Source organism: Nansenia antarctica (assembly GCF_963989245.1).
Source record: "Nansenia antarctica genome assembly, chromosome: 3".
In the NCBI taxonomy this organism is placed as follows: Eukaryota; Metazoa; Chordata; class Actinopteri; order Argentiniformes; family Microstomatidae; genus Nansenia; species Nansenia antarctica.
Genome location: NC_137688.1, coordinates 39098510 through 39110830, shown reverse-complemented (window position 1 = coordinate 39110830; position 12321 = coordinate 39098510). Strand labels below are relative to the sequence as shown.

Here is a 12321-nt window from a genome sequence, read left to right as displayed (position 1 = left end):
GCAATCAATGTAAGTCGCTTTGGATAAAAGCGTCAGCTAAATGGATTGTATAGCTAACATTATGGAAGTCACTGTTAGTACACTTCACTGCAAACAAAAACATCTCTAGCACCTATACCACAGCATAAGCCCTGAGAGAATATGGTCCAAATGTAATCAATTGTAGATAAAGGTAAAGCGAAGGTTTCTCTCAGAATGTTTATGCTGACAGGTTTTGCATCAATACAAAATGACACTGTGAGGTCAGTCTTAAAAACCTAGATACAGCCTACATATTCTGAGTGAACCCACAGTATGGTTTGCCATTATCTGCAATTGATTGAATCATGGGGGCCTATGCCAAAGTACACATAACGTATAATAATAACAGAATAACATCGATTTTAGTGCTGCCAACATGTAGTAGTATAGTACAGAGGTGCAATGAGAAAAGTGAATGCACAGATGGCATGGCGTTTTACCAAGGAGGTTAATGATGCCTTCGTTATATGCGGCGAAAAGCCTAATGGAATCTTTGAAGAGCAGCATGAAGGCCGCATTGATGACCCCGTTGGTGAGCTCATTGGCATTGACCTAAAGGAGAGAGAGACACATCATCTATCATTCAACTTCACGCAAGACACAAGCTCAGCTTTTATCTTATAATAGCTTCGGCATTGCTGACGAGTAACCAGGTGTAATGAGGAGACCAAAATCATGCCTCAATCTGCAATTTAATTAAAGGCGGATACGAGTTGGCGAATTGAATTCCGAAACAGATAAAGGCAATAGAAAAACAATTCTCATGCTAGTGTCTCAAGCTATCATGTTGCATTGCCTTGCAGAGACATACATGGTACTCATGGTGGTGTAAGTGCTGCACTGTCTGCGTTCAGTCTGCAAGCTTCATGCATCCCTGTTTACATTACATGAGCAGCAGCAGCTCTAGGTAGGTTGACCTCAAACTCACATTGAAGTCGAGGAGGGCGTCCATCTGGTTTTGTATAATGGGGATGGTCTTCAGTAGCTTCTCTGTATTCATCATCCTCATCACACCGTCCACCCTGTGGAGATAACAGGGCATGGGGCGTTAGCACTGGGCACAGCACACACACACTGGTACAAATGTACCATATATGGATAGATTTTTGCAACTAAATGTCACCATTTTGGGTGGTTGAAGAACACCTGAAAAGGTGTTATTGTGATTGGAATGCCTTTACAATGTTTTATGTACTAGGAGTAAATTGTGTATTTGTGTTGTGTTATCATACATTATTGTGTTTCTTATCACACGTTAGATGAATGCCCTAAATACTTTCTAATATGTAATGTAGCATAAAACATTGTGAAGTATATCTGGAAAAAACATTTGAATACCTTTTCAGGTGTTTTCTCCATAGCAGCTTAGTTGCATAACAATTTGTTTTAACAGTGCAGGACAGATTACAGAGAGTCAGGAGATCAGTGGGAGTTGCCTGTCCCTACCATGTTAACTAAGGGTGTAGGGGAGGGGCAAATACACGTAAATGCCGTTTAGGCACCTTTTTTAAGGGCAAATAGCATTAACCCACCTTTCATGAAAATGTGCACATTTTAAATGTAGCGTTTGTGTTGGTGATTTTCTCTGGTTTCCAGCATTTACCAACAGTTTTTTCTACCACTACATCCCTGGAGACAGGGGACCACACATCCTGACACATCTACTACCCCCCTGCACTGTGTCCAGAGGCACCTGCTCCTACCCCCTATACTGTTTCTCCTGAGACATCTACTACCCCCTTGTACTGTTTCTCCAGTGTCTATAAAAAAATAAAAAATAAAAAAATAAAAATTCTAGCACGACTACTGCCAATGGCCCCTGGCCTGAGCATAGATTACTTTTCCTGCTATGACTGGTGGATAGATGATGCACTTACTTAGTCAAATGTATTGATTGTGCAGCATGTCACTCTATGCTGCATGTTAACACATTCCCCATATTGAAGCAATATGACTGTGATTATTTAATTTTCTTTACAATATGGGTAAGTAGAGCATTAGTGAGAGTATTAGTAGTTAGTGATATGCTTGAACTCCTTACCCCCGCTTTACTTTAGTGAAGTCAAAAGCGACCTGTCTGTAAGACACAGCCTTTTCATTCAGATATCGACTGTACCTCCGGATAAATGTGGACATATCGTAGCCTGAAAAATAAAAACAGCATCATATGAGAATTATTGACAAATCACTTGTAGCCTATATCTTACAATTAAAGTGACATTCTTTATGAAAAGCATGCAGTCTTTGTTAAATAAATGTGCTAGAATTTCCAATTGTAAGTATTTGAAAAACAGTTGAAAGACAGCATCTCCTAATTTACCTTGTAACCCACTTTTGTCCAAAAAATTACTGAGGTTGAATAATGTGTTCCTTGAAGCCAAGTACTGGACAAAACGCTGCATGGGAGAAAGACAGAAAGATAGTTTTATCAATTTAGCAATTTTCCTTACTCTATGCAGGTTTGTATGAGCTACACCATTGTTTGAAAAGCCCATGCAATGATTGGTGTGTTTAACCAACGTCATAGATATATGTGACAGCAGTTGGTTAAACCGGGAATAAGTTGCCAACCAATTCAGACTTTTAATCTGAAAAATGTAAATACATTTCAGCGTTGTCAAAAATTAATGACACACTCGCTAGTCAAGCCAAAATATTGCAATGCAATGGATTCGGTGAGTAATCTTTATTACTACCTAGTTAGTGTAGGGTAGTGGGGATTACTCACCGAATCCATTGCATTGCAATGTTTTGATTAGCGAGTGTGTCATTGATTTTCAACGTCAACATTTATTTACATTTTTCAGAATAAAAGTCAGAACATTTGGTTGCTTGCCGACTTGTTCCCGGTTTCACCAGCTGCTGTCACCACTGCTTGAAAAGCCCATGCGATGAGTGGTACACTTAACCAACGCCATAGATATATATAGTTTAGATATATAACCGACCCCATAGATACATATAGTTATTCTTATTCTTATTATAGCCAAATTTGCCACGGCTACTCCTCCCCTTATATTAGATATACAACCGACGCCATACATATATATAGTTTGGCAAACTCTGTTTGAGATTTTGAATTGTCACAGGTGGCATGTTGGCACCTTAAGTTTCATGTTGATTTATCTTAGTTAGAATAGCAAATTAGAGTGTTATCATCATCGAACGTTTGGTGCAAAGATGGCAGATTATCTATAGGGATGCTCCGATCTGGATTTTTGGGGCCGATACCGATCACCGATTTGTTTCCTCAAGATCAACCGATACCGATACCGATTTTTTTTTAAATACATAACTGACTGGATAGCCTAAATATTTTTTGCTTTTTAGACAAAAGTTTTGATCCATTAGGCACCAAGCAAACGCAGACCCATTTTTATGGCATAGTAAAGGTCTGGCCTATCACCCAGTTAGGGCCTGAAGCCCAAGTCAGTCGATATGGCTGTATAAAAGACATCATAAACGTGGCCTTCATGGTTTACATACTGTTACGTTCTCCTATGTTTTCTGTTCAGTTATCTGTCTTCCCCAGGAAAGAAAAAAAAAAAAAAAAAAAGATCGGTTTTTGCGATCGGCCATTTTTGCCGATCACCGATCGAGTCATTTGGAGTGAAATCGGCCGATTTAAATCGGTGGCCGATAAATCGGAGCATCCCTAATTATCTATGGCTCTGCACTTGGATGAGTTAGCATCATGCTGTGACGTAGCCTTCCCAAGACCTGAAGTGGTGTCACCGTTGTGCAGCCAAAGCCATGGTTTTGGTAGAGTAATGGTTAGTACGCTAGCTTCTAAGTTCGAGGTTAGTGATGCTCCGATCTGATCGGCGCTGATCGGTATCGGCCGATATGGCCTTGATCGGTTTTGATCGGAGTTCTCAAAACGGCCGATCAAACCCGACCGATCAGTTTACAACAAAAAGAAAAAAAAATGGCGTCGCCTGTCTGGAAATATTACACCGTGTCGGAAAGAGACAACAAATATGCCGTTTGTAATGCCTGTTCAAAAGAAATACCTCGGGGAGGAACGCACGCAAGGTCTTTCAATACAACGAATATAATACGGCATTTGAAGGCTTGTCACACGAAGGAATATAACGAGTTTAATACATTGGCGAGCACTAAGGCCAGAGAGAAAGAGTCGTCGAAAGAACGTTCGACACCACTCACTCAGCTTACTGTTACCGAGACATTGCAACGACAGCAACCATACGGCAACGACCACAAGAAACGAAAGGAAATAAATGCGAAAGTAATAGAATTCATATGCCTTGATCAGCAGCCCCTGTCTGTTGTGGAAGACGCCGGGTTCAAACGCCTTGTTTCCTGCCTGGATCCACGCTATACGCTGCCGGGGCGAAAATATTTCACTGATGTTTGCCTGCCGGAATTATATAACACTGTCTACACATACATCGGGAGCCTAGTGAAGGACAACATCGCGTCAATCAGCTTCACGACTGACATTTGGAGTTCGAGTGGATTTCCTCAGGAAATGTTTATTGTTTATTGTTCCTCAGGAAAGCTACAGTATAAGCTCCAAGTTCTCTAAGAGCCCCTAGTTCCTCTCATTCCAGTGGAATGTTGCACATTTGATGTGACAGTGTACATTTTATTTATTATGATTTTTATTTTCACATTTTACTTATTATGATTTGTATGTTCCTGAAGTAAGCTACAGGTGGTTGTGAATTCAATAAAACAGATGGTTGTCAATTCATGATACTTTCTCATCTCCTAATTTCATTTGAATACTTAATATACAATATCAATGGTGTTAAGAATAATTAAAAACATAATTAATGCTACACAATAAATAGAATGAATGAATGAATGAATGGTCTTTATTGTCATTGCTATAGTACAGGTACCAAACAACGAAATTTAGGAGGGGTGGCTCCCCTGGTGCTAGGAAAGAAGAACAATAATAAAAAAAGCTTCAATTGCCATTTTCGACGCTGTGATCGGTGATATCGGATCGGCAGATCACTGGTTCCAGTGATCGGTGATCGGTGATCGGCACCAAAAACCCTGATCGGAGCATCTCTATTCGAGGTGCCATGTTACATGGGTTTGAATCCTGCCTGGTGTGGACAAGGACAACCCTGTAACACACACAGTACACTGTAGCTCACCTCGTTGCCGTAGACCATGAGGTGGTGTGTGGTGATGAGTGACTTGAAGACCACCACCCAGCTCGTGTTGGTGGTCCTCTCAAACAGTGAGTCAGCCAGCTGGGGAATGTTCACATTCATCTCATTTGTGCAGTGGATCAAATCTGAGGGAAAAGAGACAGGCCACATTTAGGAGTACATCACTATCTAAGAGGCCCATGGTGGAGACTTCAACTCATATCTAGTCAATAAGTGACTTATGGCAAGTAGAGTATGAAATAACTGATGATACAGAGCACAATTCTCCTTTAACTACTGGGTGAGTAATTTCCTATGAAAATGTTCAAATATCAGAGTAAACAAGGACACAGGCACTATGCCCTAAGCTGCAATTCCATTCAATTAGCTTTAATTCAAGGTCTGTCTAATTGCCTGACTAACACTCAAGACACTTAATTACTATGCTACTACAGACTACTGCCTCCTCTATTCTTTGCACTGCTGATCCTCAAGAGGGTCAAAGTAAGTTAAATAAAACTAAATGAATAATTCCCAAACCTAAATGGAACAATGTTTTTCAAACACTGTCAAATCATTGGTAAGTCTACAACCACCTCTCCCTACTGGTCCTGAGCTATTGTAAACCTAAAGCACTCCTCTATTTAAACTCATGTTCAAAATGGTACACCAAGTCAGCAAGCTAGTGCTGCACTTCAATGGAGACCTTAAGTTTAATAACTTGTTCTGTTATCTGTTTTTTCAACCAAAGGTTGTGTTTATTACCAGCTACAAGTTTACTATACCAGGCCCATGCCTTTTATGAGTGAAATCACTGTTTAAATTGAAAATCATACTCTAGATTGGTTTATCCATATGCCAAGGTTTAATGCATGTGGATTGGCATAGATATGCTGGGCCAGTATGTAAAAGGGTAGTTACAAAATGACATGTTTGCTTCCTTACCCTGAAAGCAGTCAATAGACATGGACATACTTCAACGTAAGGGACACACTTCAAGGTAAGGAAACACATTTAGTAATTTACCTAACCCTTTAAAGATTGATGTAATCAACTCAGTGCAGTCTCCAAATACTAGTGAATTAACTCATGCATCAGGAGAGTTACTTTCGTGTTAACGTGAGCTTTATAGCAGGGCAACGGAAGTCAACCTGCTCAGTGTATTGGCACTAATGGCACTACCATTTAGAGTGATGAACAGATTGACAGTGTAACCAAGCCTGGCTTTCTGGCCTATATTTCCGTGTTTTCAAAGGAGGGGATTCTAAGTAGGACAGCATAACCTTCCAGGGCGGCAGCAGCAGTTAGCATGGCTGGCTGAATTACCCTGGGAAGACTGTAGATTGGAGACTAGAAAGAGAGGCTGACAGCAATGTTATATTATAGACAGCCTGTTCAAATTACGCCTTAGTTCATGCTAATAGGGAATGATTCTGTTACTGTGCAACACGGTAAGCACGGTAAGAGTGTAGCGAGAAACATTTGATGTGTAATTGTGTTGCGATCTCTGATGAAAGTTGGTGTATGTATACAGTATGCAATCTCAGTTGTGGCCACAGTTCCAGTTTAAGTACTCAGCCACACTTTAATTTCAGATATCCCAAAACCGTAAAAGCTTCCTATATTATATTAGACATGTCAGCATTATTTTCACAGCTCATTATATAGGCCTCTCTGTTCGAGTCTAAGTCACATTGGATAGCTGGTTGTGTTTTGGGCCAACAGACTCCCGCACTCTGCCAACTCTCACTCATCCTGTTAGATAGATCATCGCTCCTACATGTAGCCTAGGCCTAGTTACCTCAGAAGAGTTGGACTACTAAGCTAAACAGGTATGCAACAACAGGCTGACTGATTGAATTCTAACTGAAGCACAGGCCAAAGGATGTACTTAATGGTCACTTTCAGCCTAGGGTTATACATTTTGTATATTGTTCTGCATGTGAATTTATGCAGATTGGATTTACTGTAGGCAAAGCAGCAACACATGTAGGCCCAATAGCTTCACCTGGGGTTCTACATCAGAGCCATGGTCATTATCATGGGCACCAGGTCGGGATCACTAGTTCCATGACCATTGCATTCAAATTAGAATGTGACTTAGAATGTTAAACAACAATGTTGAACAAGTCTGACTGTCCGGTGCCCAGATGGATAATAGTTTGCCAATCTTTGTATAGAGTGTTTATGGCTCTGGTTTGACTTTGCACCAGCAGCCTCATAGATACTGTAGGCCTAGCTTAGCATCATCCACCTAGATTAGTAACATTGACATTTGAATGGAAACCATTTAAAAGCTATTGATGCATGACCGTCTCTTGCAGCACACATGCCTCATACTTGAGCACGCCATCACAACCATGGAGAACATCTCTATGATCACAACTAGTTGAAGTGTGAAAGGATATCCTCCACTGCTGTTACTTTTGCAACCACAGGTGCACTACTGCTTGCTGACCAGGACTCAGGGTATGTACTATGTATGTATGAGGATGGTCACACATTGCTTAAAGGCCTGACACAGACATTAGGGTATATATAGCAGTCTGCTGGATGCCCTGAGTAGGGAGGAAACTCCTCCATGGGTCTGGCTCTGGCTAGAAATAGAGCTTTCTCTCTCTAGTCTCTACCAAAGCACTGTCTCTCTACTCCACTGGCAAAACACCAGGAGTTTGGCTACAGAGACAGACAAGTCATTTACATAGCTCCAGACAGGTGTTCTATTTGCAAATTACAATTTTTTGGACTGAGCGATATATCAAAGTGACAGACCTAACTTTCAATATGTAGCTACTGACCAATCGTATTATGTTTTGGTATGGGTTAAGAACAGAATCACATTCAAAGACATAGCCTAAAACCAGAAGAGGCAGATCATTTGTATCTCATTTTCTCCTTTAACCAGGTTAATAATAGTCTGTAGCCTTCTCTAGTTACAAGCTGGAAATGTGGGCCCTTAAACAATGGCAGACGTCCACCTCTACTCTAGCCTACCACTGTTAAGTTGCCTGGATGTGACTAAATATTCTCTTCCAGTAACTTCCTCTCGGCCTACTTTGAAAATAGCTGCTCAAACTAGCTGTTATGTCCTTAATATAATAAACCTCCTAAACTGTGTCGAGAAGAACATATGACTGATAATTGTATCCCAACTAACCTAGCTGTTCAGGAGGGGGCTATGCAGAATGAATGAAACTGTACAGGCTACGGCTAGAGAGAACAGGCTACTTTGACAGCAACTGATGATGATCACATGAACTGAACCTGAAATAACGGGACACTGATTGTGATCGTCCAGTGAAATCGGTGTTTTGGGAAATGGCATTCTCATTGTATACATAGTTTTCGTACAACGGTGTACCTTGATCTATTTGTGACAGACACTATGACGATAACATTGTACCCATGCAGGCTTTAGGCCTGTATCACCGTCGCCATAACTCAACAAATGCAGCTCTGACTGGTTTCATTGAGAGCATGACACATCATGGCCATAAGCCCCTTCATAATGACGATACTTACAATCCAAATGTTTCTTTTTCGGACCCATGATTTCATGTGTGGTGGCCTTGCATACTGTTTTCGACACGGCGGACCCAGTGACACTGTGCTGGGCTGCAGTGATCCTGTCCGTAATGCTCTGCCCCGACATCTTCGTTTATTGATGCAACAAAGAATTTGAAAATACACAACACACCTAATGCAGTTCAAAAAGAATGAATTGGAAATAAATAATCTCCGTGGACGACCCCCCTTGTCCACCACCTATGATCAAATAAAGAAAAAAGGAGAAACTGAAGCAAAAACGAAGACCGGGCGACCCAGGCGGAAGAGAAATGATATAACAAAAATGTAAAACAACGTATCCCAAAGCTTGGTTATTTAGTCCAATGTTGACTCAAATAAAGCCTTTGATCGAACTCATTTCATCGATAAAGTTGCGGTTGTAGATTTGGTGGAGGGTCCTCTCGCTGACTCATTCGTCCCGCGTCTCTGCCTATCTCTCATCCCGATCTCTCACACTGGATCCCTCTGTGTGTGTCTCCTGTCTCCGCTCCGCCACTCCTGCTGGGTTTAAAGCACTACAGGCATTCAGGGAAATGGCGGGCCTTGCTATGTTCTCAGAAAGGTTAGGATGTGTGATGACGTGACGGGAGTGGCATGACGATCTGGAGTCAGATTGTGCCATCCATAATCCATATGATTTAAGTTTAGGTTTCTTTATTGATCGTGGTCGAGATGGGAAATACATTATAACCTAACCCCATACATATCCTTAATCACTGCAGGCCTATTAGATGTCATAAACTATATAACTATATAAAGCATATTTTTCTTCACAAATGTCATATTGTAGGCCTAGTCAAGACCGTTATAGATTATAGTAGAGGCCTTTGAAGGAAAGCCTAGGTCTATTGAACTGTAACATGTAAAGTAAGAACAATCAAGTGTTTCAGGAGTACATTTGCATATACAATATGGTTACTACAATGTTATTAGCACTGTAACCTATATGTCAAATATAGAGTGTTAGGCTATAAGATATCTAATGTCAACGATTGTATGTCAAAGATATTCTGGCCACTACTTTAAACCCATTCAATTCTTCCAAAATCTTCATCTACTTTGCACACAATAGTCCAGACTATAATTTTCCTACCAGATTACTAGAATGACTAATCTTAAATCATGCGTAAGAATGCCTTTATCATTTTACGGCATGTCCCTTTATAATTAGGTCTGTGTTGTATATTTAACGTTTAACCAAATGCTCTAAAATACTGTCTAATCTGTTAGCGGTGAAAGGTCATTTTTGAATCAAGTTTGAAGTTATTGAGCTGATGTAGGGCGCTATGGCGGCTAGCAAACACATGGGGGCAGCATGGTGTCACAGAACCCTCAACAAATAAGGTGGTGTTCCATATTGAACACACATGAATCAGGTAATACAGTGCCATACAGCTACTGTAGAATAGTAGTCATATGTCCCCTTTCTCAATGTGTTTTCTTTTTAGAATATATTTTTTATTAATGGAAATTACTTACAAAACACAGCTTATGGTCAAGTTTATTTTAGTTGTTGTTGTTGTTGTTGTTGGTGGTGGTGATGGTGATGGTGATGGTGATGGTGATGGTGGTGATGGTGATGGTGATGGTGGGGATGGTGGGGATGGCGGTCGGGGTGGCGGTGGAGGTGGTGGTGGGGGTGGCGGTGGAGGTGGGGGTGGCGGTCGGGGTGGCGGTGGAGGTGGTGGTGGGGGTGGCGGTGGAGGTGGGGGTGGCGGTCGGGGTGGGGGTGGAGGTGGTGGTGGGGGTGGCGGTGAGGGTGGTGTTGTTGTTGTTGTTGTTGTTGTTGTTGTTATATTGTGTTATAGTTTATTGGGTAGGGGAACAGGTGAGCGAATAAGTTACATTTGTATGGAAACTGCCTTGCAGGAGATATAAACTTATGATTAACCACAACATACAATTCAAGCAGTCTTTTTGACTTCTAAAATGTATTAGTGTAATATTGATTCTTGCAAGCACATATCAAGTCCCTTATGACCCTTATCTTATTCAGCCTTAATGTAGTGCATTACTCCTTATCCAGCCCTATCCAGTCTCCATGACTAGTGTTTATGAAACTCATTGGCACTATTTTTGTCAAGGACATGGTTATGAAAAAGAAGGCTCTTTTATGCTGGGCACCTTATTCTCTACACTACACTATAAAGGGTTGTGTTACATGTATAAACAATACATCACATTATTTTTCTCTCCTACCTATCAGGTGGGTTCTCACCCAACAAAAGCCCCTTCTCAAAGACTCCTGCAAAGGCCAATAGAAATGCTCAGCTTTACATGCAATGGCATAGTTTTAATTTATTTTTTCAAAAAGAAAATGTAAGTAATAATGTATTGTCTGAAATTTGGGCCACAATCAAGTCCCAGGAGAATTTGATTGTTTCTGGGGTGCTTTCTCCTGGTCTTATTTTCTGAATGTTTTATCCATCAATGTGAGTCCTATCTTTGTAACGTACCACCTATTAAGGAGGTTTATGGCTTTTTGAAACATTACTCACTGAAGATGAGGGATTGATTTCCAAGCTCATGTTCAAGCAGGACAGTCAAATTACATCCAAACTCTCACGGGTTTACCGATGGAACAGAGATTGTATGATTTACCTCTCTCTCTAACCCCTCTAACCATAGTCCTCTCTCTTTACTCCTCTAGCCATAGTCCTCTGTCTCTCTAACCCATCTAGACCTGGTCTCTACTCTCTCTCTCTAACCCCTCTAGCCCTAGTCCTCTCTCTTTAACTCCTCTAGCCATAGTCCTCTCTCATGTCTGTGAGGTTGGCTGTTTTGGAGGTTAATCTGAGACAGTAATATATGGTAGATGTAACAGTTTACCTTCAGTGTTGTTGCAGGTCTGATACTGACACTAACACACGGACATTCTCTAGACTAGAGGGACCTCTTTCACATTAAGCCCAAGAGGTTGACATAGTGGGACTATAGTACAGTGTCAGATCATGGCAGAATGTCACTTAGCACTTAACCTTTCACCCTAGTACTCAAATATTGTTATTTGTATGTTCGATGGATCTTTCGAGCATACATACAGTTTTATTATAAAAGTGAAATACATTTTAGACCGATACATTTAAAATGAAAAAGTCAATTTTCAATTTTACAATTTCTAAATTAGTAAAAAAATACACTCACTCACAGTACTGTCACCCAAAACTCACGTGCACTCAAAAACTCACATGCACTCAAAAACTCACGTGCACTCTTGAAAACAAACTTATGAAAAGTCATGTGACTGAATGAGTCACACAATGTCTGCCAAGTAGGTCATTAGCAGGGTGGGATTGGTGCTAATGGTTTCACGTATACATTTCCTGTGTATATGGCCATCTGATCCTATAGGCTCTGACTTCTAGTTGTCTGCTTGTAAGCCCTTTATATATGATTTCAGTCTGAATTGCCTGCAATTGTCTGCTCGAGCCTTTGTGCCTAGCCGTGCCCTAGCTTCCATCTAGCACAGAGTGACACGTGAGGCAGCCATGATTCTCTCAATACAGTGATGCACTGACCTGGAGGCAGACATCTTGGAAACATACCCTGGCATGTTCATAAACAAACAAACAAACAAACAAACAAACAAACAAACAAAGCTGGA

At 40.9% G+C, this 12321-nt stretch overlaps 1 protein-coding gene across 4 annotated transcripts in view; it reads right to left on the bottom strand.

The window, feature by feature from the left end:
* Positions 1-9129, bottom strand: part of picalmb (phosphatidylinositol binding clathrin assembly protein b) — a 30913-nt gene extending 21784 nt beyond the window's left edge. For all 4 annotated transcript variants that reach the window (XM_080526050.1, XM_080526049.1, XM_080526051.1 and 1 more), the window contains exons 1-6: positions 8673-9129; positions 5154-5296; positions 2342-2417; positions 2063-2165; positions 950-1043; positions 462-573 (exon numbers count right to left, since the gene is read on the bottom strand). In XM_080526050.1, the coding sequence (XP_080382176.1) occupies positions 462-573; positions 950-1043; positions 2063-2165; positions 2342-2417; positions 5154-5296; positions 8673-8802 (658 nt within the window). In that variant the 5' untranslated portion in view covers positions 8803-9129. The remainder of the gene's footprint in view (positions 1-461; positions 574-949; positions 1044-2062; positions 2166-2341; positions 2418-5153; positions 5297-8672) is intronic.
* Positions 9130-12321: the final 3192 nt, after the last annotated feature.